Genomic DNA, 23009 nt, shown 5'->3' on the forward strand with positions numbered 1-23009 from the left:
TAGCTGCTTAATTAGGCCTACTCCACTACTGTATTTCAATACTGGTCTTTATGGTGGTACATAGAGAGACAATTTTTTTTTCCGAGATGGTGCTTGATGTAAAAAGTTTGAGAACCACTGTCTTAATACTATAATTTAGAATTGAAGATTTAATGTTTCCACTCTATTTGTAATATGGAAATACAAGCCCCATGAACAATGACATAATCTCTTGTTCATCTTCATATGGTGACATCATCTAAATGCATGATATCATTGTTCTCATCTCTCATTCTTTATCTCAGTGTGGTCCTGTGTATAATACCATGATGATCAGCCAACCTGCCAATGCCAATGTTGTGCAGATACCCAGCAATCTGGCACCGAAAATCAGTCAAGCCAATGCAATTAACAGGTCCAGTACAGTGCATTTCTACACTTATGCTTTCCCCTGGATACCTCATACAAAGCATGTTCTTAAAATAATTTGTTTGTCTCAATGTCTTGCCTATCTCAGGTTTCCAGCCGGGCAGCAGTTGGTTACAAAGATTGTGACGGCTCCAATGGCGTGTGGCGCAGTCATGGTGCCCACGTCGATGTTTATGGGTCAGGTGGTGACCGCGTACAGTCCGTTTACACAGCAACAGGGTCAGACGCAGACCATAACACTGCAGACGCAGCCCACCGTGCCTGCAGACCAGCAGACTCAGGCTGCCACATTACAGAGTCAACAGCAGGGGGCGACACAGCAGTCAACAAAACAGCAGCAACCCTTTTTACAGGTAACAAAGTTCACACTGTAGTAGGGTTCAGTGACACGTGCATCACTTCCAACAGTAACACCCTGTTCTTAGCACTCCTTTTTATATTTGCCACATCTCAGTTTTGAGCGTAGCAGACGGATGCACTGGGTAGGCATGGGCTGGTATAAGATTCTGACAGTATGATAACCTTGGATAAAAATATCACGGTTTGATGGTATTGTGATCACTGCTCTAAAATATGTTCTTTTTAAATGTCTGAGTAAAAAACAAAAGTTTTTTTTCCCATTTGAACACAATATCTTTAAAGAAACATTTAAAATATTTTGATACCGTAAACATGTCAGGCTGAATAATTTAAATCAATCGTTGACTTTTGCTGTCTTTATTAATTTCAAAAACAGATTTCTTTACAATTTAAAAAGACATCTTTGAATATCCTTCCTGCTGGAGATAATGTTGTCCTAAAAAAACAAAACAAAAAAAAACCCTTACACACATCTTAAAAATGGTTTAGCAGAATTGCCTTGACTTTTCCAAACTGTGGTATACCTTGAAAATGGTTATCGTCTCCTGCCTAGCACTACATTAATATTCATTAGAGTATATATGGATCTGCGCTTTGAATTTCTCCTGGAAATAGTGGACCAGAGATGCCCAAACTAGGGCTTGCGGGCCAAAGTTGTCCCATGGTAAACTTTGATTTGGCCTGCCATTTCATCTGAGAAAAGAGGGAGAATGTTGTGAGCAATGCCTTTAATACACATTGTAATTTCTAATTTAATTAACCTTTCATTTGTTTGATTCATTGTTAGGCTACAAAAAAGCTCACGGTAATTAAATGTTGTAAATTCATCAGATTATTTTTTTTAAATAAACAATGTTACTCAATGGAGAGACCACAATTCAGAATGGGGTTCACAGTGAGCAAATCAAGGCAAAGGCAGGTGCAGATTGACTTGTGTAATAGGTTGAAACTTTTAGGGAATTTGTATGTTTTAATTATAATAGGTTAGTTATGCAGAGTAAAGAATATATAATTCAATAGTTAGTATTATTAGAGTAATATTTACAATTTATTTTGAAATAAATTAGGAAATTAAGCATGGAAACTTTGAAACAGTTTAATATATTTAGCTTTGGCCCACAGCTCTCAATCAAGTTTGGGTTTTGTCCATTCATAAGAAAAAGTTTTGTAGTTGATGCAGAAGTAGACCAGCCAAATAACTTTAGGATACTCATATAAACACAACATTTGGGCACACAATTACACAACTAATTAGTACATGATGCCATCTGCAAAGGTAGTTTATAAGCCTTAAAGGTCCCAAGACGTTTGAAAATGTAAATTAAGCAAAAACTAATTTTTAGATGTTAGTATCAGTATGTTAGTTAACAATATCTATCAGCTAGTGTGCTCCAAAACTGTGACTAAATTTGCGTTTAGAAGATACAAACACCCAGAGTTTGCTCTTTTCTACTTCAGTCTATACTGGATCAACGATTTACTACTCTTTCCAATTTGTCTTCATGTTTCATGTGAGATTACATCAAAAATATGTACATTTTAAAGCATTTCACTAGGACCTTTAAAAAATGATTAAAATTTAAACTATATTGAAGACCTTTTGGTTTCTTTTGTAAAATATACTTTTATTAATTAAAATCTAACCATTTTCTTTCATGTTTGGAGTAGCGGTCACTCTCTGTTGACTGACAGTTTTAGCTGTAATATGGGAATGATGCAGAAATGATGCACGAAAACAAAGCTCCATCCCCTACTAAATATTCCGTTTCAGTTGAAAAATCTCAGGAACTTTCAATTCTTGCAGACTTTAAATGTTGGTATTTCACCACAGTCATTTTACCCTGATGAAAAAACTGCTTAAACTAGCCTAGGCTGGTTTTAGCTGGTTGACCAGCCTGGTTTTAGAGTGGGTTTGGCCATTCCAGGCTGGTTTTCAGCCATTTCCAGCCTGGTCTTAGCTGATCAGGCTGGGAGATGACCAGCTAAAACCAGCATAGCGAGCCCAACCAAAGCCACCTATGACTAGCTTAAACCAGGTTGATCAAGCTGATTTAAGCTGGTCCTTTTCCAGCCTGACCAGCCAAGAACAAGCTGTAAAGGGCTGGAAACCAGACTGGAAATGGCCAAAACCCCTCTAAAACCAGGCTGGTTGACCAGCTTAAAGCCTAGGCTGGTTTAAGCTGGTTTTTCACCACGGTAGTTGTATTTTTTTTTTTTTTTGTTACGAGAGGAAAACCTGTCACATATGCATGTGTGCTAACAATATAGCACCGTTTTGGAATTCTTTATACTCCTAAACCTGGAAACAATGCAAAACCACTTATATCTCCCTAAAAAAATGAAATCTAGACTAAAAATAACAGATATTTTGGAAAAAAACAAACAAACAAAAAAGTTAAAAAAGTTTTTTTTCCTGTTTTTGTCAGAGCACACGTCTTCTCCATGGCAACCAGCCCACACAACTGATCCTGCAGGCTTTCCCTATTCAGCAGCAGAGCACATTTACTCCATCACAACAACAACAACAACAACAACAGCAGCAACTGAAACCACACACTCAGAAACCCCAGAAAACGGCCTCCTCTCATCAGACGGACAGCGCTAGTGCCCAGTCTCAGTAACGTGATTGGCCAAGCATCGTCTCTTTATTGGTGCTGTAATAATCCAAAAGCTCTTACTATAAAAAGGGCAGCATTTTTCAGAAAAGGAACTTCCCTCAACGTGGCAGCTGCGTGGAACACAACACCGCCAGATGGACACTGTGGCAACCGTGCGGAAACGCTTCACCCGACCGACAGGTGGTTGCCAAACTCATTATTTATTTCAACAACAGTGCGCATAGCATTGCTAGCCTTTTGCATGGTCTTTGCCAAACACAAACTCTCAATCTTTTCTCAGTCTTTCGCTGTAAACAGCCTAAAGAACTGAGTCTGTCTGTACAGTCTTGTGTACCATACCATGTAAATACACAACCGTAAAAGGAACAAAGCAAACTATTGAATATTTTATAAGCTGCATGAAGTGTAAACTTTCATTTGTACTTCCATTTTTAAGTATTATGTTTTAACGTTTTTATATTATGCGTATAGTTGAAGCTTTTTTCTTTTTAACTTCTCCCTTACTGTAGTCTTTTCAAATATAACTAGGAATTCTCGTAGCTTTTGAGGCACTAGGTTTATTTTAGCTATATTTTGTTTGGAAATTGGTAAACCCCAAGTCTCTGGTGTACAAAAAAAAAAACTAAATTAATTTTATTTCTAAATAACTTAAGCTTTTGATGCACAATAATAAAATTTGACCAATTTTAAGTGCCAAAATTGAGAAAAACGGCTTCCAGTTTGTGTTGAATGTTCATTTAGCTTTTTAGCCGCGTCTTGGTAGTCTGCTAAAAAGTTTTGTGCACCTTTCCCCATTACTTTATAGCACTTAATGTGTTTCGACACACTAAAATAAGAGTCCATCCTTCTAGTAAATGTGACCTAATGGTCTTTTAAGTTAGTTTGTGTGAGCCACGAATAAGCTTTCGAATCCTTGTTCTTATGCGCTATGCAAGAAGCCACACATCCAAGGCAAAGCGTTTCTATACGTCTGACCGAGGACGGTCCCAAGTAGGAACTTTAAATCCCATTTTCTGTAGAGTAACAAGTATGTTGTCCTACTTTTATTTCCAAAGTCTAACTGAAGCAGGGTTATCGTGCAGCTGTAGAGTCTTAAAAGTTAAGAGTTGTCTTTGTGTGTGTGTGTGTGTTTGTGTGTGTATGAGAGAGAGAATTTCAAGTGCAGGTTATTCTATCAATAACAGTATGTAACTCTTCCAGTATCGCTCTGCGGGTTGTTACTGTGCGTTTAAAACCCCAGCGATGACCAATCAGTTCTTGCGTTGCAGTATCTCCGCATTCTAGATGTTTCCCCATTGGCTTGTTAGCTATATACCTCAGAAATGGTTTTATATAAGAAGTATTCAAAGCTATTTTATTTTCATATGCCAAAAGACTCACTTCTGTGTTCAACAGTTTTGCTGTGTGTATAGACCGGGAGCACTGTTTAAAGGCGGTAAAGAGAAATAGATTTGGACTAAAGTGGAGATGCCCGTTAAGTAGATACATGTTTTCACTAATCTAGCAAATTCTCTTTCATAGTTGTGTTTGCGTTTTTGTACGTTTTTGTTGTGCACTGAAACCCCACCCAAATGTATTAGTAGGTAATGTTGGAAACCGATGTGTTTCATAGTGTGTACAATCATAAATTTGATTAGTTTTGCCCTCCCTCCCCCACACAAAAAAAGATGTTGACAGGATGAAATGGTGTATAAGAAGTTTAAATGGCTGATCTTTAAAAAAATTTATGTATCCAAAATATTAAAACAGTTAAAGTCAGAATAATTAGCCCCCCTTTGAATTTTTTTTTTTCCTTTTTTAAATATTACACAAATGCTGTTCAACAGAGCAAGGACATTTTCAGAGAATGTCTGATAATGTTTTGTCTTCTGGAGAAAGTCTTATTTGTTTTATTTCGGATCAAATAATTTTTTAAACACTATTTTAGGAACAAAATTATTAGCCCCTTTATCGAATAAAAAAATAGCTTAGTCTACATAAAAAAAACATTGTTATGCAATAACTTGCCTAATTACCCTAACCTGCCTAGTTAACCTAATTAACTTAGTTAAGCCTTTAAATGTCACTTTAAGCTGTATAGAAGTGTCTTGAAAAATGTCTAGTCAAATATTATTTACTGCCATCAAGACAAAGCTAAAAGAATTCAGTTATTAGAAATGAGTTATTAAAACTATTATGTTTAGAAATGTGTTGAAAAAAATATTTTCTCCAATAAACAGAAATTGGGGGAAAAAATAAACAGGGGGGCTAATAATTCTGACTTCAACTGTATGTCTTTTTTTTACACTTGTAATTGTGTATGCAACCAAAATGAATGTGGGATTTCACTATATGATGGCGGCTGGTTGTAGCTCAAATTTTGAAAATCAGTTGAGTTAATAATGAATAAATAATCTTAAATGTGAATAAGTCTTACGGTATTACACCCTACCTTTTGATGATTTTGTGATTTCTGGATTGCAGTGCACTTCGGGAAAAAAATGTTGCTACAAAACCTCACAAGTTGTATTATTTTCAATGTGATAATGAATATACAGAAACTGTCCTGTCAGTTCAGCAAAAACCGGCCACTTTTCCCTCCACGATATTCAATCTTGCAATAAAGCAAACAATGTTATTCACATTCTATAGGAAATGTCTACTTTTTGTTGTTTAAATGTCTGTTTGTTGTCTCTCGGTGTCTGTGATTGGTCAGACACAAATAGTCCCACCCAACACTTACACCATTGGTTGAGACAGTGTTTCTTGTGTAGACAGTGTACAATTGAGTACCATGTAAACATCAGTAAATATTAATATCAATTTTTCTGCACAATCCTTAAAGACTTCTTTCTATATTCATATTTACTTTATTCTGTAAAAAACAATTTACACATCATTCCCTCCTGGCCCTTTTTTCTGACATAACACTCTACGGATTGAAAAAATAGTTCACACATCAAATATTTACATTACAGTCGAATCTCATAGCAGTTCAAATTATTTGTCAGTCAACATCCAAAAACATTTTGAATCTTTGTGAGGCTAACATCCCATCCTTGGAAAATAGTACAGGCTGAATGCATTTTTCAATAACTAGCATAAATCTTGGAATATTTAACTAGTTAAATATAGTAGTTGACATCAAGCAAGTATTTGATAGGTCTCTTTTTGAGCATGCTTCAAGAATGGACATTTACAGTCTCCTCCAGGTACTGTAGCTGGAGATTGCCAATATCAAAGTATGAATCTCAGTTATTACAACAAACAATGTACAATCCATATAGGCTTTGTTTTAAAAACCTTTTTTTACACAGCAACTCCTTATATACACATAATCATCACTTCAAATCTTCAATTCCAAACTCCAAAAATCTGGCAAGAAACAATGTAAACAACCCAGGTGCAGGGGTGTGCAATATATTGTTTTTGTTTCAGCTAATGCTATTCATTACTTTGAACAGCAAGTTTTCTTACTGTGTGATTAAGATTATTAGAATGCAGTGAGAAGTTTCCTATGATTCAAGTAATTTAAGTACAAATTCTTATTGTATGGGTTGTGTGTATATACACATGCATGCATGCATACATACAACAGTTCTGTCTGGTTCTCGAATATAGCCATGTGATATTCTGCAATAACAGCATTCTTACAGCCTCCTCACCCTTCTGTATTACTCCGCCCACACAGAGTGACAGCAGATCGATAAACTACAGTTTGACAGATATTGCAGCTGTTGGACAACAATGTACTTTTGAGTGTTTTTTAGGTGAGGGTGTAGTTGTTTAGATTGCAACTGTGCAGTTTATTCATAAGCATAATGCCTATTTTAAAATATTTATAAATTCTGAGATACAGCGCGTCGGCATCCATCAGCCTGTCATACTGAGCAGAGCAAAGATGGTTGATGTTCCGCCACAAGACGGTGACAGAGAGCGCATAATAAGCCCTTAACAGGGGAAAAACTCATTGTAATTTTTAAATACATCTAATCAAATCATTATAAATTAGGTAAATGACATTCTAAGTCGATCTGGTCTCTTTTGTATGTTGTAGTGCTGTATTTACAACATAGTAATCTGGTAGTGTTTGCTTTGCTTTGGCTTTTTCAGGGCTAATTATTGTAATATCCTGGTTGCAACAGAGAAATACTGATGGCATTTCATGATGTTCAGCCTTATAATCTTAAAATGTGAGCAAAATTACCTGTTTTGTCATCACCTTAGATATTACGCTAGAGAATCATTCCAAAGTGATCATGATGAATTTGCAACGGTTTCTGCTGTTCTGAATTGTTTGTAGTTCCTCAAACAAAAGGGTTTTTAGACTCTCCGTGTTTGATCTCCTTTTTATATACAAGATTATGCTGTTGAACTGTTGTATAAACACAATATCACACTCGTAGCAGTTCGATATGGCTTTATATCATCACTGCACTCCTCCCACCAATGCCGATATGCAGCCAGAACAAATCATAACTCAGTGATACGTCTATACAAACAGTACCTTTGTTTTTAAATTAATCCATAGACAGCTTAGTTTCTAAACAAATCTGCGGTTTTGAATTCTTTTCATTCAATGATTGCAGTCACTTTGTTTCCTAAAGAATCAAATGAAATAATTTGATTTGAGTCTGTGACCCATTAAAAAAAGTGACTTTCAGCCGTCCAGTCAATTTGGAAAAAAATAATCAGCTGTTTTGAATAAATTATTTGAGACAGTGATTTAATGATTGATCTGAAAACGCTGTTGCTTCATTTCTAAATTAATCTGTAATTCAGAACAAATAATTTGAGTAATGGTTTGAGGGTTCCCCATACAAACAGTCACTTCATTTAAAAATGGAGCAGACATTTTGAACAGATCAAATATAATTTAATAATTTAGTGATCCATTTATAAAGACAGTTACTTTAGTTTTTAAACGAATCAGCTAAAATCATTTGAGTTTTGACTCAAAAATATAGCTGCTAGCTTTAAATGAATCAGCCGTTTTGGCGATCCAATAGTCCATCCATAAAGGCAGCTAATCTGTTTTTAAATGAATTGGCTGTTTTGAACAGATCGTTTGAATACATAATTCCAGGAATCGCTCAATAAGACGGTGAGTATGTTTACATGGACACTAATAATACAATTTTAATACGATTAAGACAATATTCTGTTTAAGCGTCCACCATGTAAACAGTGATTTATGACTAATTTAATCCGATTAAGGTCATAATCGAACTATTTAGAAATTAGATTAATTTTAGTCGCATTATTGAAGTGCATGTAAACACCTTAATCAAACTATTACCATCGTGTAGGAATTTTCACCGCATTTTGTGACAGGATATTCCATACTGACACGGCTGTGACTCCTGTTGAGTCAGAAAAAGACCACATACACTATAAAAATGTGGAGGTTTTTTCTTCCATTCGGTGTGCGGTATCAAATACCATTAAAATAACAATTCTTAATTAGGGTGTCCGCGGGGTTGTAAAAGGTAGTAAATGAAATTTTTTCTGGTGCTCCTAAATATTTTAAGTTGGCATCACCGGTGCTACCAAGTAAAAAAAGTAAATTTCCAGCCCTGACACATGGAATGTATCGGCACATTTCAGCACGGTTTTCTAACTGTGCCAAGAATTCCGGGCCGAGAACGGTTTGTAATCGTGCCACGCCGTTCCTGGCTCAGTAGAGAAACAACTGTAACCGTACCGAACTGTTCTTAGAAGAGCGACTATTGACATGTATGACATTGATTAAAAACTATGGACAAAGGCCCACTGTAATACCTTGATTAATCCCTCTGCTTTACTTAAGCTTAAATGCATGTTATCTGCAATATGCCACTACAGTTGCAGATTGTGCAAGTCGTGCTGGTAGTAAATTTTTTGAAGGTATTAAATTCAACTCAAGAAGTTTTGTATATACCCTGTTAATTCGAACTCGCAACCAATACCTGAGTTTGTCATGGGGGGCATGAATGAAATATTCCTGAATGAAAGTGAGTTAAAGTCAAAAAATGAAAAATGAAACGCCAGAAACTACATGGACCTCCAGAGGATACATAAATAGTAATGACGTTAATCAAACTATGTGTTATAACATGTCAAATTGGATCATGAAAGGAACATTCAAAAAGCAACTCATGTAAACACCTTAATCATGTTATTGTCTTAATCAGATTTAAGCAAATACTTCGATTACTAATGTCCATGTAAACATGGTCAATAATGTAAGTCTATTGGTGACTTAAGTGTCATATGCACAATAATACAAGATATTATTGGGAGAACCAAATGTCAACATCACACACCCCTACCCCCTGATTCATCATTAATAAATATGAAAATGACACCAGTAAGTCCAACTTACAGTTCAGATGAGCATACGATACATGATGAATAAGTAACCTGTTCTTTCACGTGCTGAAAAGAGTAGAACGTATGAATGAAAACCTCCATTTGGTAATATTAGGTGCTTTAAACAAGACTCACCTTGGGTTTAACATCTTTACCAGTGACCAACCTTACAGTTCAGTCAATCGTGTTCACCCAGTCAAAAAAAAAAAAAACACAGCATGATATCACATCAGAGAGTCACTCGCTACGTGATGATGTCATCAGTAGAGCTGGTCATTTATCTGGTGAGGTAACATTAGGTTCTACATCTAAACGCTTGCCTGGCCGTGCACTCAAAATACTGCCGATCGATACAATAAAACAGCTGCATTTAGAAAAATACATTAAGAGTTACATGGCTGGACATGCTGCGTCTCCAGTATTTGGAAAATATCTTTCGAAGACAAGGCTAATGGAGTTGCATTGAGCCAAACAGAGGGCAGGTCATTTTACTAGATGCCCTTAAATGCCACGATTAAAGGTAAAAGGAAAAACGGGAAGATAAGGCTTTTAGGTCAAACCTATTGAGACAATGGTGATGGGGACGTTATTTATATGCTCTGATGTTCCAGAAAAACATCATTTGTAGCCTGCAGCAGGGGTTGAGTGGAGGCTGTTGAGCTGCCCACTGAGCTCAGCCTTTGTGGCCTCTGCAAGCCTGGAGGAACAAACGCCTCGCAGCTGCCACTGGTGCTGAGATTCAAGTAATCCTGCAAGATACAGTCGCACACTTAACTGGAGGAGTTGCATCAGGGCAAGCATTGCTTTGCTGTTGCTGACTTGAGTCAAAACATACATGTTTGGTGGTTTCCGACAGCAGGAGTTCGGTTCTTTCCACCAGCTTCTTGAAAGGTGGTCTTTTTAGAGGGTCGGCACTCCAGCACCATCTCATCACCTCGTAACTGGAAATGTAAGCACATGAGACTCATTAGCATGCACATCAGATGCAAGCGGTATTCTGGGAGGTTTGTATTTATGAGCATGGCAAGTTGCAATTTACCAAATCACAATGTCAGGTCATTTTTTTTTTGTATGAAGATGCCTATGTTATTGTTTTTGTTGGTGGTTGTGTTGTTGGTAAAACTCTGGGGTTTGTTCTTTGTATGTGAATTTGATTATTATTGATTTGACGTAATTCATGATAGTTTTGTTTTTCAAAACTCATCCAGGAGTTGTTGTCATGATAACAGTTCTTATAGCTCAAACCAAAAGTGAGATAATTTCATATCATAGATATCAGGCCCTCAGCCAGCCTGGTATAAGGGGTGGTTCTTTTTTCTCAAAATGTGGACCTTTTTGCAGTTATTCACCTCATTTGCACATTTAAATATGGCATTTTAGTGACATTTTAAGCACTATTTTTAGCTGGAATTGCTTGTTACATCATCATCATAATGACACTTTTAATGTACCAGAATATTTCCTAAAGATTTAGAATAAAGAAAAATGAATAAATACTTATTTTTAAAATAAAAATTTATTACATCATAAATCATTTAAAAAACATAGGAATCTGTTAAAGTTTTACATTTAAAAAACTGTAGCCTATTGTAGCCTGTAGCCTACAAACTGTCCAGAACATTCAACTGTCCTCAGTCAGAATATGAATAATAAAAAATTAAAACATGGTGATAATAAAAGAGCTTCACAATTTTTCTAGCCTCTTACAAAATATACATTTGATTTGATTGCAAATTCATGGATAAAAAAAGTTGACAAATTAGTTTTAATAAATTTTAATATCAGGTTTTGCTTGGTCCTAAAGCCTCTTTCAGTGGATTAATTTCAATATTTATGATGGCATAGCAGTCAAAATAAGACAAATGAGCTCATGTATGGGACAAATTCTGGACTTTCATTGAGGGGTGGGTCTTTCGAACCACTCGAAACCCCCTGGCTATGGGCCTGGATATATACACTAGATATCGCATACAGACCCTGAGCATGCGTCAATAGCATTGCCACACAGTGCTTCCACGACAAATGTCATTCAACCGCACTAGTAAAGACTAAAGCTAATCTGAGATGCTGGACTTTTGCATTGCGAAAGGGTGTATAACAAGCAAACAAAGAAAACAAAGCAGGAAGGCAGAACATTTCATAGGTAAGATTTAGTTTTTTATATCATAAGGAAAGTAACACCCGCCTGCACTAAATACTAAGCTTATACTAGTTTTGTTACATAAAATAAGCAAACAATGTAAAGGAAATATGACAACAAGATGCTGCGGTGCTGGAAACTTGTATTATTGTTGGCTAAGTGAACGACTCGTTAATAATGGAGATTCATTCACAAACAAATCGCTCCCTCTGTTAGAATGAGAAGTGAAAGCGGGAGAGGGGGTGTGTTTCGGGACACGGATTAGATCAAATTTAACAGGGAGAGAAGATAATACATTTCCATGCACACAAACACATGCTCAAAAAAAACAAAAAAAACAAGAGGTTAAAAATCTGTGACAAGAGTGGTACTAATATTTTAAAGAAACCAATATGGACCTTTTAGATACAAATGCATATTTTGAAAAGGTACCACCCAGTTTTTTACAGTTTCTGAGAGTGTAAAAGAATAATTGATGAATTATGTGCACGGCAACATAGGCAAGAGATGCAGTCATTTCTCAAATATCAAAAAGCTTTTTTGATGTAAAATTCATTTAAATAGCCAGTTATGCCGCAGAGTTAAGAAACTTACACTATCCCAAAGAAATTCTGCTCTAAAGGTCAAACTAAATAAATTGACACATGATAGTGTAATGCCTGTACCCACCCACAACAAATGTGAAAAGCTTTTGCCTACCTTATTTAACAAACTGTTTCATTTCATTTTTTTTTTTTTTTGTGTTTTGTTCACATATCTGGTAATTGAACACAAATCAGATGATGTCATTATGTCATCACAAAATTAATTGATGGTGTCCCAACACAAATCGATTGTTAACACATTGAACAAATTTATGTGGGTTGAACATAAAAAATTAAGTTGTCCCAATGAAATCTCAATAATTGTGTTGATTCAGCTTATTTTAAATAAGTAGATTGTTGTTTGTGTGTGTGTGTGTGTGTGTGTGTGTGTGTGTGTGTGTGTGTGTGTGTGTGTGTGTGTGTGTGTGTGTGTGTGTGTGTGTGCTTGCGTTTATTTTGAATAACAAATATATCAATCCTCATAATCATGATCATCAATTCTGCCACTGGCTGGTGATTAATAATCAATTCAAAATTCCTGGTAAAAGAAATGGTTTGTTAAATGATACTCATTAACTTTCTACATTACTTTACATTAGATGGACTTTGCAGTTTTATCTTCCAAGAGTGTAGTATTTATTTCCCAGAGATGGGTTGCGGCTGGAAGGGCATCCGCTGCATAAAAACTTGCTGGATAAGTTGGCGGTTCATTCCGCTGTGGCGACCCCGAATTAATAAAGGGACTAAGCCGACAAGAAAATGAATGAATGATGAGTGTAGTATTTAGCAATTTATTTTGTTTTTCTATGTGACAGTATTCAATTGTCCTAATCCGTGGTGTAATAACTGGCCATTTAAAATATTTTTGCATCAAAAAGCATCTTGTTATTAAAGAAGAGTCTGCATCTCACTGTCAAATCAAACAATAATTAGCTGATAATGTGGTTTTGCATGACTCCTGTAAATTGTATAATTGTTTCATCACAACAAATAATTTAATAATAAGAATATTGGCCATGTCTATTATCATACATTGCACAATATTACAGAAAATGTTCTCAACACTCACAATGTTCTTATTGAATCCTTTGAAATTGCACACTCCCTTGGAAATTTTGTACCTTTATTTCAGAGTGTTTATTTTGAAATCGTTAAAATTCTGATTAAAAAAATATATGATTTCACAATTATTGCAATGATTTCCCCTAATTTAATATAGTACTCTAGTAATTAAATATTAGCAGTTGGTACATATGTTTGTATTACCTTTGCTAATGACACAATCTAATTATGTTTATAAGAAATAAGCTGCCCCGTAGCAGGTTTGGGCATGCCCACCTGATGCTATGACAACAGCTGAATGAGTTTTGAAGAACATAACAATCCTGCATCATCACAAATCATCAATAATCAAATCCAGCATACTAACTAACCTATTTATATATATTTTGTTCACAGAAATGCTCATAGAATAGAATTGCTTGCTAAAACATACGCAGCTGTTTTCGTCTTTGATAAATGGATCGTGCAAATCTGAAAACTACAGTAATTATAGTAAAATATCAGCAATGTCATTAATGTTTAAAAATGTATTTTAGAAAACTGTTATGTTATTCTGTGTGTGACTCCAGTAGGGATTCATGGTGAATGGCAAAACAAAATAACATGAAATGCAGTTTTTACAAATCTGCTTCAAGCTACATTGAATGTTGAGACCAGCGGAGACAGCAGAAAAAATAAAGCCAAGCAAGACAGCTTCCTGTTTTGCTCCACCGCCTCAAAAGATGTAATAATCCAAGTTGTAATAAAACAAGTTGTCGTGTTGTCAGAAAACATTAGCATTTTTGGTTTGCAAACCATGCTGCTTTTGTTTTTTAGCATACTCATAGCAATGCAAAGTAATACCAAAGAAAACCATAGATCATAGATAACAACACACACTAATAATCACATTTTGACTGACCAAATCAGAAGCGTACACAATAGTAATATTAAAGTTGACAAGATCTTACATTTCACTTGGAGCGAACTCAGGCTCACTCATTCTGTATCCATCTTGTATCATCTTATAGAATGTGGATCCAACTGGAATCCCCGGATATGGTGTGTTACCTGCAGGCAGATTTTCACCTAATGAGAGCTGCAATGATTCACTAACAGTCTGTTAGCTGTATTCTTGGTGCGAGTGATATTTCATACGCATATTATGAGCTCATATACAGACCCAGAGAGAAGATCTCCCATAGTAAGATGCCGTAGGACCAGACGTCACTCTCAAAAGTGTACACACAAGCAAACAAGCTTTCCGGGGACATCCATTTCACTGGCAGACGTGCCTAGAAAAGAAACACAGTACTTGTGATATTGACCAATGCTTTAGTAAGTTAGAAAATACACTATCAGCCATGATATTTATAGGCAGTAGAATTGTTTTTGTTTTATTTAATGAAAGTCAGTGTTATTCAGTTTCTGATTTTTAGTCTATGAATTAAAATGACACTTAAATACCCTGTCAGAAAAGTCTAATTCCTGTGTTTACATATACTATTATTAAAAAACGCAACTGCAATAATTACAGCAGTCCCCATTATCAATCTCACATGAAGTAAGAGATCACAATGACATAATGATGTGTGCAAGTGTTGTAGTGCTGTAAATTTTGAAGCCCTTCGCCTTCACACTCTGTTTCAAGGGCTAAGGGGAAGGGGTAGAAAAGTAGAATTGAGATTACGCCTTAATCATAAGGTAATGTTTCCATCTAGCTCTACTTCACAGGACTCGGCACTTGTAAACACTTGCTCCCTCGGGCTCGCACGGCTCCCAGAGTCACCCGAACTGAGTAAGGTAAAGCTGCAGGCCCGGAGACCTAACTGCACGCTCAGACCTGCACTTCCAGACCTATCGTTTTCTCAGACAGTGCCACCTGCTGTTCGATTGGGTGAATCGGCACTTTTTAGCAAGTAGCAACATCAGACACGCGAGTAAGGTTATTGATTTTATTGAAGAGATTCCTGAAAATTACCAGTTTTTATGGCATAAATCAATGTGGTGTAAAATATTACACTAACAAACAATTATTCCAGTGTTTGATTTGGTCAAAATTAGTGTCAAAAGATTTTGACACTTATTTTATGATATTTACAGCTTGCTTTTAATTTCTGGGTTATTGTACCATTCTGTGACAATTTTCTAGCAATGTTTTCTGGCAAAAAAAAACTTTAAAAGTAAAAATGTTAAAAAACAATGTATAATATATAACGCAATTATTATTTGTAACATATTTTAGTGCTATGTGGGTCTATTGTATGTATTACTGTATTATCTATCTCAAGGTGCTACCAAAGATAGTAACAGTAACACAATAACAGTTCAACAACTGTTAATAAGTTCTGTAATGATTAAATATAAGTTTTTTGGAAATTAAAATATCAGTTAGTCTGCATATAATTTACAATATGAGCTCTCTTAGGTTAAAGCAAAAATAATTTGCTTGTGACTTGTGTATTTCCAACTATTATTTTTCAAAAAAAAAATTCTGCATTGTTTACAGCTTGACTTGTAGGACCTCAAGAAAAAGTACACAAAAATAAAGCTTGTTGTGAGAAAATTACACAGAGTACTATAATTTATTGTATGTGCGTTCGGATGAGTATCCTCCGGGTTCTCTGGTTTCCCTCATAGTCCAAAGACATGCAGTTCAGGTGAATTGGGTAGGCTAAATTATCCGTAGTGTATGAGTGTGAATGAGTGTGTATAAATGTTTCCCAGAGATAGGTTGCAGCTGGAAGGGCATCCGCTGCGTAAAACATGTGCTGGATAAGTTGGCGGTTCGTTCTGCTGCGGCGACCCCAGATCAATAAAGGGACTAAGCCGAAAAGAAAATGAATAAATGAATGAATTAAAGTAACTGAACAATATCCATTTACAAATACAATTAATAAAATGACAACAGAATTAATGCATTAAATCAAAATCTAGTATGTTTAATATTTTATATAATAATGTAATTAATCATAGTCAAAACTTTTATAGCAGAAAAATAGTTTAAGTAATTTATAAGTAGCTGAATTCAGGTTAGTCAATCTTTTAAACAGCAGGTGGCACTGTCTGAGAAAACGATAGGTGTGGAAGTGCAGGTCTAGCAGTCTGAGCGAGCAGGTCTAAGTGTGCATTTGGGTCTCCGAGCCCGCAGCTTTATAATGTTGCCCGCACTGGTAACAGCTACCAAGCCAACCAATCACAGAGCTTGCTTGCGACGTGTAGCAACATTTTTTGAAAGGTGCGCGTCAGCATCAGCCACGACAAGGGCTATGCGACCACGCAAAGACTGCCCCAGAGCATACGAGTGCGCTTGACGCAGAAGGGTAAATCAGCCTTAAGGGATGCTAAGATGTTGCTAGGTGGTTGCTATGTAATTGCGCAGTGTTGCTAGGTGTTTTTTTAAGGTTGTGTGAGGTCATTTTTAGGTGTTTGATATGGTGGTTGCTAGGGTGTTTTAAGTGTTTGCTAACTGGTTTCTAGGGTGTTGCTAGGCGGTTGCTAAGGTGTTCTGAGTGGCTGCTAGGCGTTAGCTAAGGTATTTCTAGGGTGTTCTGAAAGATTGCTAGGCAGTTTTTAACTACATGACTTCAGAATAAAAAAATCATAATAAAGAAGTGGAAGGCAACTGTAAGAGCAGTGCAAAACAAGTACAGCTTAAAAAAATGCACAGCAAATCAGAAATCAAAGATGGAATCTCCAAATACAGTCTTAAATACTGACTTAGTCCATATAGTGTACAATCTAAAATGAAAAGCTGTTTACGCTAGATATTAATAAAGCTTGACAGTATGTGTGACTGTGATAAAGCATATATAGCACTTCCTCACATTTCCTCTCAGGACGTAGTTGGAATCTCTTGTGATGTCACGTGCCAAACCGAAATCACATATCTTCGCTACCCGACCCTGAGTGAGTAAAACATTCCTGGCAGCCAGATCCCTATGAATGCACTACAAACATAAGGAGACACATTAATGTATCAGTCAAAAAACATATTCGCTAGCCTCTGTTAAATCTGAGAATGAGCTGACATTTCAAGGACTCCACATTCAACGCTCACTGAAACCTGAGAGGTGATTAAAAGAAATACACACTTACATTTTTGGATGTGAGGAAGTCCATGCCTTTAGCCACTTGATACGAGAAGCTGAGCAGATCTTCGGTATCCAAAGATAGATCATCTTTGTCATCGCACCATTCTGAATGACAGATGATACAGAAAGAAAATGAATCAATGATGAAAGTTGGTGATGAATTGTATGCATTTTTGCTTGTGTTATTCGTGGGATGTGTCTACCTGTCTGATTTGATCTCTTCTGATATGACCTCATGGGCATGTAACCATTATCGGTGCCCTCTCTGTGTGCGCACACATGCAGATAATAGATGTTGGATTACATTACAACACCCAACAAAGGACGGCTATACGCTCATTAATGCTGCACCTTATTTCTCACACGCAATCTTACATTGAGGGTTGTGTTTGGCTGAGCAGATTTTTGTAATATCCATCGCCTGTTTTGGAACTGAAGAAAGCATCCCGTTTTCTTCTTAGGAAGTTTAGCAGGTCGCCATAGCAACAGTATTCTGTGATCACTAGAGTGGGACCTGTTGGGGGGAAAAATGCATTAAGACTATCGAGTTTCCTGTCCCCAAAAAAAAAAAAAAATTTTAATTTTACAACCTCAAAACATCTTAAATATACATTTATTCTGCGAAACATAAAAAGAAACACATTCGCCAGATAAAAGAACCTGAAAAAAACTTTTAAGGTAGATAAATTGAGCCGCTCTTTCCCATTCAAGAACTCATTTATATTTTAGGCTCCAAAATGACACAAATACAATAGCATACATGCAAAGCTATTTAATTCTATAAAAAGCTTATACAATAGGTTTATTTGAAGAATAGATAATAAATTGTTGAATACTACTGACAAGTAAATCTAATATCACCTTCATTGTTTAAAAAAGTGCAGCTCCAAATGTGTTTCAACCAAAATAAAGATAGTATTATGCGACAGGAATGAGTTGAGGGCAAAAAAATAAATACAATATTGTGCAAAAGTCCACCACTAGATTTGTTGTTTTAGCAATGATATAATAATCATATATAAATTATTTATTAGTTTCCACCTGAATAGTGAAATCATATTTGGAGAGAAACAAAGCTAATAAAATACTGATAGTTTCAGGGCCCTACCATACACCTAGTGCAATAAGACGCAAGGCATGTTTGGCAAAATTTGTTGCTATATTCAGACCAGCGCAACCCTAATTTTTACGTTTTGCGCCACGTTGTTTAAATAGCAGATCCTTTCAAGAGTTCACACTTAGCTGATGACTGATAATAAAGAGTGTTTGGCATGCTGTACCAGGAGAGAGCCCTGAGCCCAAAATATCCTTGAGCCCGAGGATCCCTCCTGTTTGGAGGGTGAGAGAAGAGTTGGAGCTCAGGTGGGTCTCGAGAACTGCCCTACTGTGAACTGCTGATATATTTGACTAAAGCAGGTCGCACACCAGAAGCGCCGCTCGGCGGCGCGCCGCGCAGCGCCACGTATTTTAGAATTCTAAACATAGGTTTCTATCAGGATACACACACCGGCGCCGCAAGTCGGCGGCTGTCGGCGGCGCCCGGCGACGGCTCAGGACACAGTTCATTTTTCAGCCGCGCCACAGAGCGCCATCTGATTAGTTTCATGTTAAATATCATTCGAATGTGCGCGTCTGGTGTGTGATACCTTAAACTGTCATGTACGCGCCGTGTCGCGGCGCCGAGCGGCGCTTCTGGTGTGCGACCTGCTTAAGAGTTGACTTAGGATGCTATTTTTAAGTAGTCAATTTACCTAAGTTGCATGACTTTGAACGGTGGAAGGAGACCGGAGGACCCAGGGAAAACCCAAGCGAAACACGGGGAGGACATGCAAACTCCGCATAGAAACACCCACTGGCCCGGAGAGGGCCAAACCAGCGGCGTTCTTGCTGTGAGGCAACAATGCTACCCACTCAGCCACCGTGGCGCCCTATCGGAGAAGGGGAGGAGTAGGGGTGGAAGGGGGGATTCTTCAAAACGATGATGACTGGAGTAGAAAGCTCTGGTAATTTATAGTGTGTCAGTATTTATCTGATTGGTGCAATATGCGGAGTTATTGGGGTACCAGCTGTGTTCAATCATAAGCACGTGATCCTCTCGAAAGTAGTTTATAAATAAACCACACTTTGTGTCACTGTATCAACTCATGTGTGTGCCGGTCTATAAAGGAGGTGTGTTAAGGTGCATTGTTGGCATGTTTTTTTTTTTTGTTTTTTTTTTACAGAAACTGAAATAGACCACGCTATTGACCAAGTGAAAGTTGGTCTAAACTCCAGCTTATGCAGGTACAAACGCTTAATACACACACTATGTACAGCAATACACAAATGTCTTTACAAATAAAAGAAAATAAAGAATTCAAATGTTACAAAAACTATTATTTCCTACATAGATTTGTAAGTGACGCTGGCAACAGGGTTGAGAATCTAAACGCAGGGTTTATTATACAGAGATGGTCAGGTAAGCAATGGTCAACACAAAGAGAAACAGATGTAAACAGGCAATCCAGAATCATAGTTAATAAGCAGGCAGATGGTCAAAAGGCAGGCAGCATACAGGAATAAACAAAACAAAGCAAAGGTCAGACACGGAAGGCAAGGCAAGGGAAATTCGTCGTAATGTTCACAAACAATTTAACAAGACTCAGCAATGTGTGTGTTTGAGAGGTGTATATATAGTCAATGTAATCAGTCTATGACAACCCTCCAGCTGTGTATCAGTCATAATCAGGAACAGGTTGTGTGTGTGTGGTGCATGACTGGGTCTTACAGTCCATAAATTACGGATTTGTAGTCCATTAGCAATCTGCAGCCGCTAGATCCTTGGTGATCATAATAAGATTGTTTTAGTTTATTCATGACAATTTGCATTTTTATTAAAATGTTATTATTATTAGCAGTAATATTTATTATATTCATATTTGTATAAGTATGTACAAGTTTAGATTTGTCCATCTGTCGGGTTTTGGAGATGTATGCATCACTATACGGGGCATAAGAATAGGACGTGTGTTTGAACATAACTCAGTTTTTTGACGACAATTCGTTATTATTGTTCATCTATACACTAGCAGGAAATTAAAACTGAATTTAGAAATAGTTTTGAAACAAATATTTGCGTTTAACAAACACAATTTAATATGTAGACTAATGGATATCTTCAGCGGAGTGCGTACAACACCGTTTCCTTATCCACGAACGTAAAGAAGTAAAGTAAAGAGTAAAAGTAAAGAGAAAGTAAAGAGGCCCAATGGAGGAGGCTCGTCCTTTATCTTCAAACAGATAGTCTGTTAAACTGTTTTCTCGCTAGTGAAGCGTTCAGTTTGTCCATTCAGTTTTTCCACTTACGACTTTGGACTTTTTTTTGAACGCCATGTAAATAGCAAATGTGCCATGGCACGACACAACTGAATCTTAAAGGGAATGGGAGATGAGACTGATTGGTTTAATGCACGTTTTGCTCAAAACACACCCATTAGGAGAATGAGCACAACCCTGTTAAACCATGCACCTCGGCGCAAACTGTATTTTTCCATCCTTATAATAGCAAAAGTGCATTTGGACACGGCCTTAATGCTTTTGCACCATGTGCTTTAGACTTTGCACTTAGATTGTTAAAATAGAGCCCATAGTCTACAGACATGAATTTTATAGTGGCAATATAGGATCTCTAAGGCAGAGGGAATAAATAAATAAAATACGTTTATTTGTTTATTTATTCATTTAAAAAAGCCTAATTCTAAAGCTCAACTCAAGGATGCCTTTAGAAAAGCTTGATACATTTCAGGACCATGTTATTTGTGCCAACAAGTGTAACAATAAAAAATTTTTTTTTTTTTTTTTAACTTTTTTAAAAGTTTGTACATTTCTATTACTTTATTTTTGTCTTTTAATTAAGGGAGCAAAACATAAATATGTGATTGAAACATTCAAAAAATACCAGAGCTGGTGGTCAACTTTTGCACACTACTACATCTTATTATAACTTATATATCACCATTGTTTGAAAGTAAAGTATTAAGTACATACCTCCTACTGTACAGGCGCCAAGCAAGTTGACGATGTTTATATGGTTACCAATGTAACTCAGGACTTTTAACTCCGACATTAAAGCCTCTTTCTCAGTGGAGTGCGCACTCGCTTTGAAAGAAAAAATGTAATAAAAAAATTAGAGCCACACAAAACAACATTACAGTACATCTATCATGCCTTTAAAGGTTCCTAAACAACATTAAAGTGCCTCATTATGCTATTTAAAGGTTGTTCTATTTGTCTTCTACAATTGGTTTACAAGCACAACTCTCAAATGATTAATAAAAAAACGAAGGCTTTCTAACTGTCTCCTTAGGAAAGCTGATTGGTCAGATTATACAGTGCATGAAATGTAATATTTAAAGAAGCATAAAAAGGATATTTTCTAGCAACTAGTGATTTATTGAATAGACATACTTCACATGTTAAGTCATGTATAAATACTCACGTTTTAGCATTTTTACAGCAACAGTGGTCACTGTGTCGGCTGAGCAAAGTCCATATGCAGTAGCTGCCACCACTTTACCAAACGCTCCAGAGCCAAGGATTTTACCTTCATTGATACAAAAAACCAAACATCTTGCTTTTACTTAACATTAATATGATTAAAGACTGTACAAGATGTTTATTCTAATATTAATTAATTCAATACAAATGTTATATTCTATAATAAATTATTCTATAAAATAAATAATTTTATACTTTAATTGTATTTCTTTAATCTTTTTTATTGAAAGGTTTTTTAAGTTAAGTACTTATAATGTTCAAAGGTTTGGAGCTTAAAATGGTAAAACAAATAATATATATAAAATAATATTAATAATAATAATAATAAAATATAAAAATGGCTTGGGTTAAGTTTTTTGTATTATACCAGTACTGAACTTTCATAGATTATTCTGTAACACTTTACAATAAGGTTCTGTTAGCATGAACAAACAATGAACAATACTTGTGCAGCATTTATTAATCACAGTTTATTTATTAATGCAACACACAAGGTAAAGTTGTGCATGTTACTTAATGCACTGAATTATAACACAAACCATCACGATTTCATTTTCAGAAATTGATAATAACAAAGATGAATATAGACAACAATAAATGTATTGTTCATTGTTTGTTTGCGTCAGTAATACAATAACTAACAATAACTAATGAAACCTTATTTTAAAATCGTACCATTCTTTTGTGACTTTTTTTTTACCCAGAATGTGTAGATTTATTGTAATTTCAAAAACAGAAGTTTAGTTTGATCAAACTAATGCCTCTTTGCTTAATACAAGTCTTAATTTCTTTAAAAAAAATGTACTGATCCCAAACTATGTAAAAGTATTGTATTAAAATATTGTTTGTTGTAGTATAATGAGTTGCTGTATAATCATGACATTTATTTGTGTATATA

The 23009-nt window shown here is 36.0% G+C and overlaps 2 protein-coding genes across 4 annotated transcripts in view; one reads left to right on the forward strand and one right to left on the reverse strand.

Annotated features, from left to right (window-relative positions):
* The window catches only part of clockb (clock circadian regulator b), a 28875-nt gene extending 22863 nt beyond the window's left edge, over positions 1-6012 (forward strand). Inside the window, exons 19-21 of one of the 2 annotated variants that reach the window (XM_005168339.6) lie at positions 285-394; positions 497-761; positions 3195-6012. In XM_005168339.6, coding sequence (XP_005168396.2) covers positions 285-394; positions 497-761; positions 3195-3389 — 570 coding nt within the window. In that variant the 3' untranslated portion in view covers positions 3390-6012. 2 annotated transcript variants of the gene reach the window in all.
* Positions 1100-23009, reverse strand: part of kitb (KIT proto-oncogene, receptor tyrosine kinase b) — a 38576-nt gene continuing 16666 nt past the window's right edge. Inside the window, exons 12-23 of one of the 2 annotated variants that reach the window (XR_012400696.1) lie at positions 22053-22157; positions 21602-21712; positions 17951-18089; positions 17779-17840; positions 17580-17680; positions 17309-17431; positions 14665-14776; positions 14453-14552; positions 10552-10657; positions 10277-10465; positions 1293-1461; positions 1100-1204 (exon numbers count right to left, since the gene is read on the reverse strand). Coding sequence is in view for 1 of the 2 variants with exons in the window: in NM_001143918.1 (NP_001137390.1) it covers positions 10307-10465; positions 10552-10657; positions 14453-14552; positions 14665-14776; positions 17309-17431; positions 17580-17680; positions 17779-17840; positions 17951-18089; positions 21602-21712; positions 22053-22157 (1118 nt within the window). In the remaining variant the exon portion in view is untranslated. 2 annotated transcript variants of the gene reach the window in all.

The sequence above is a fragment of the Danio rerio genome, chromosome 1 (genome assembly GCF_049306965.1).
Source record: "Danio rerio strain Tuebingen ecotype United States chromosome 1, GRCz12tu, whole genome shotgun sequence".
Classification (NCBI taxonomy): domain Eukaryota; kingdom Metazoa; phylum Chordata; class Actinopteri; order Cypriniformes; family Danionidae; genus Danio; species Danio rerio.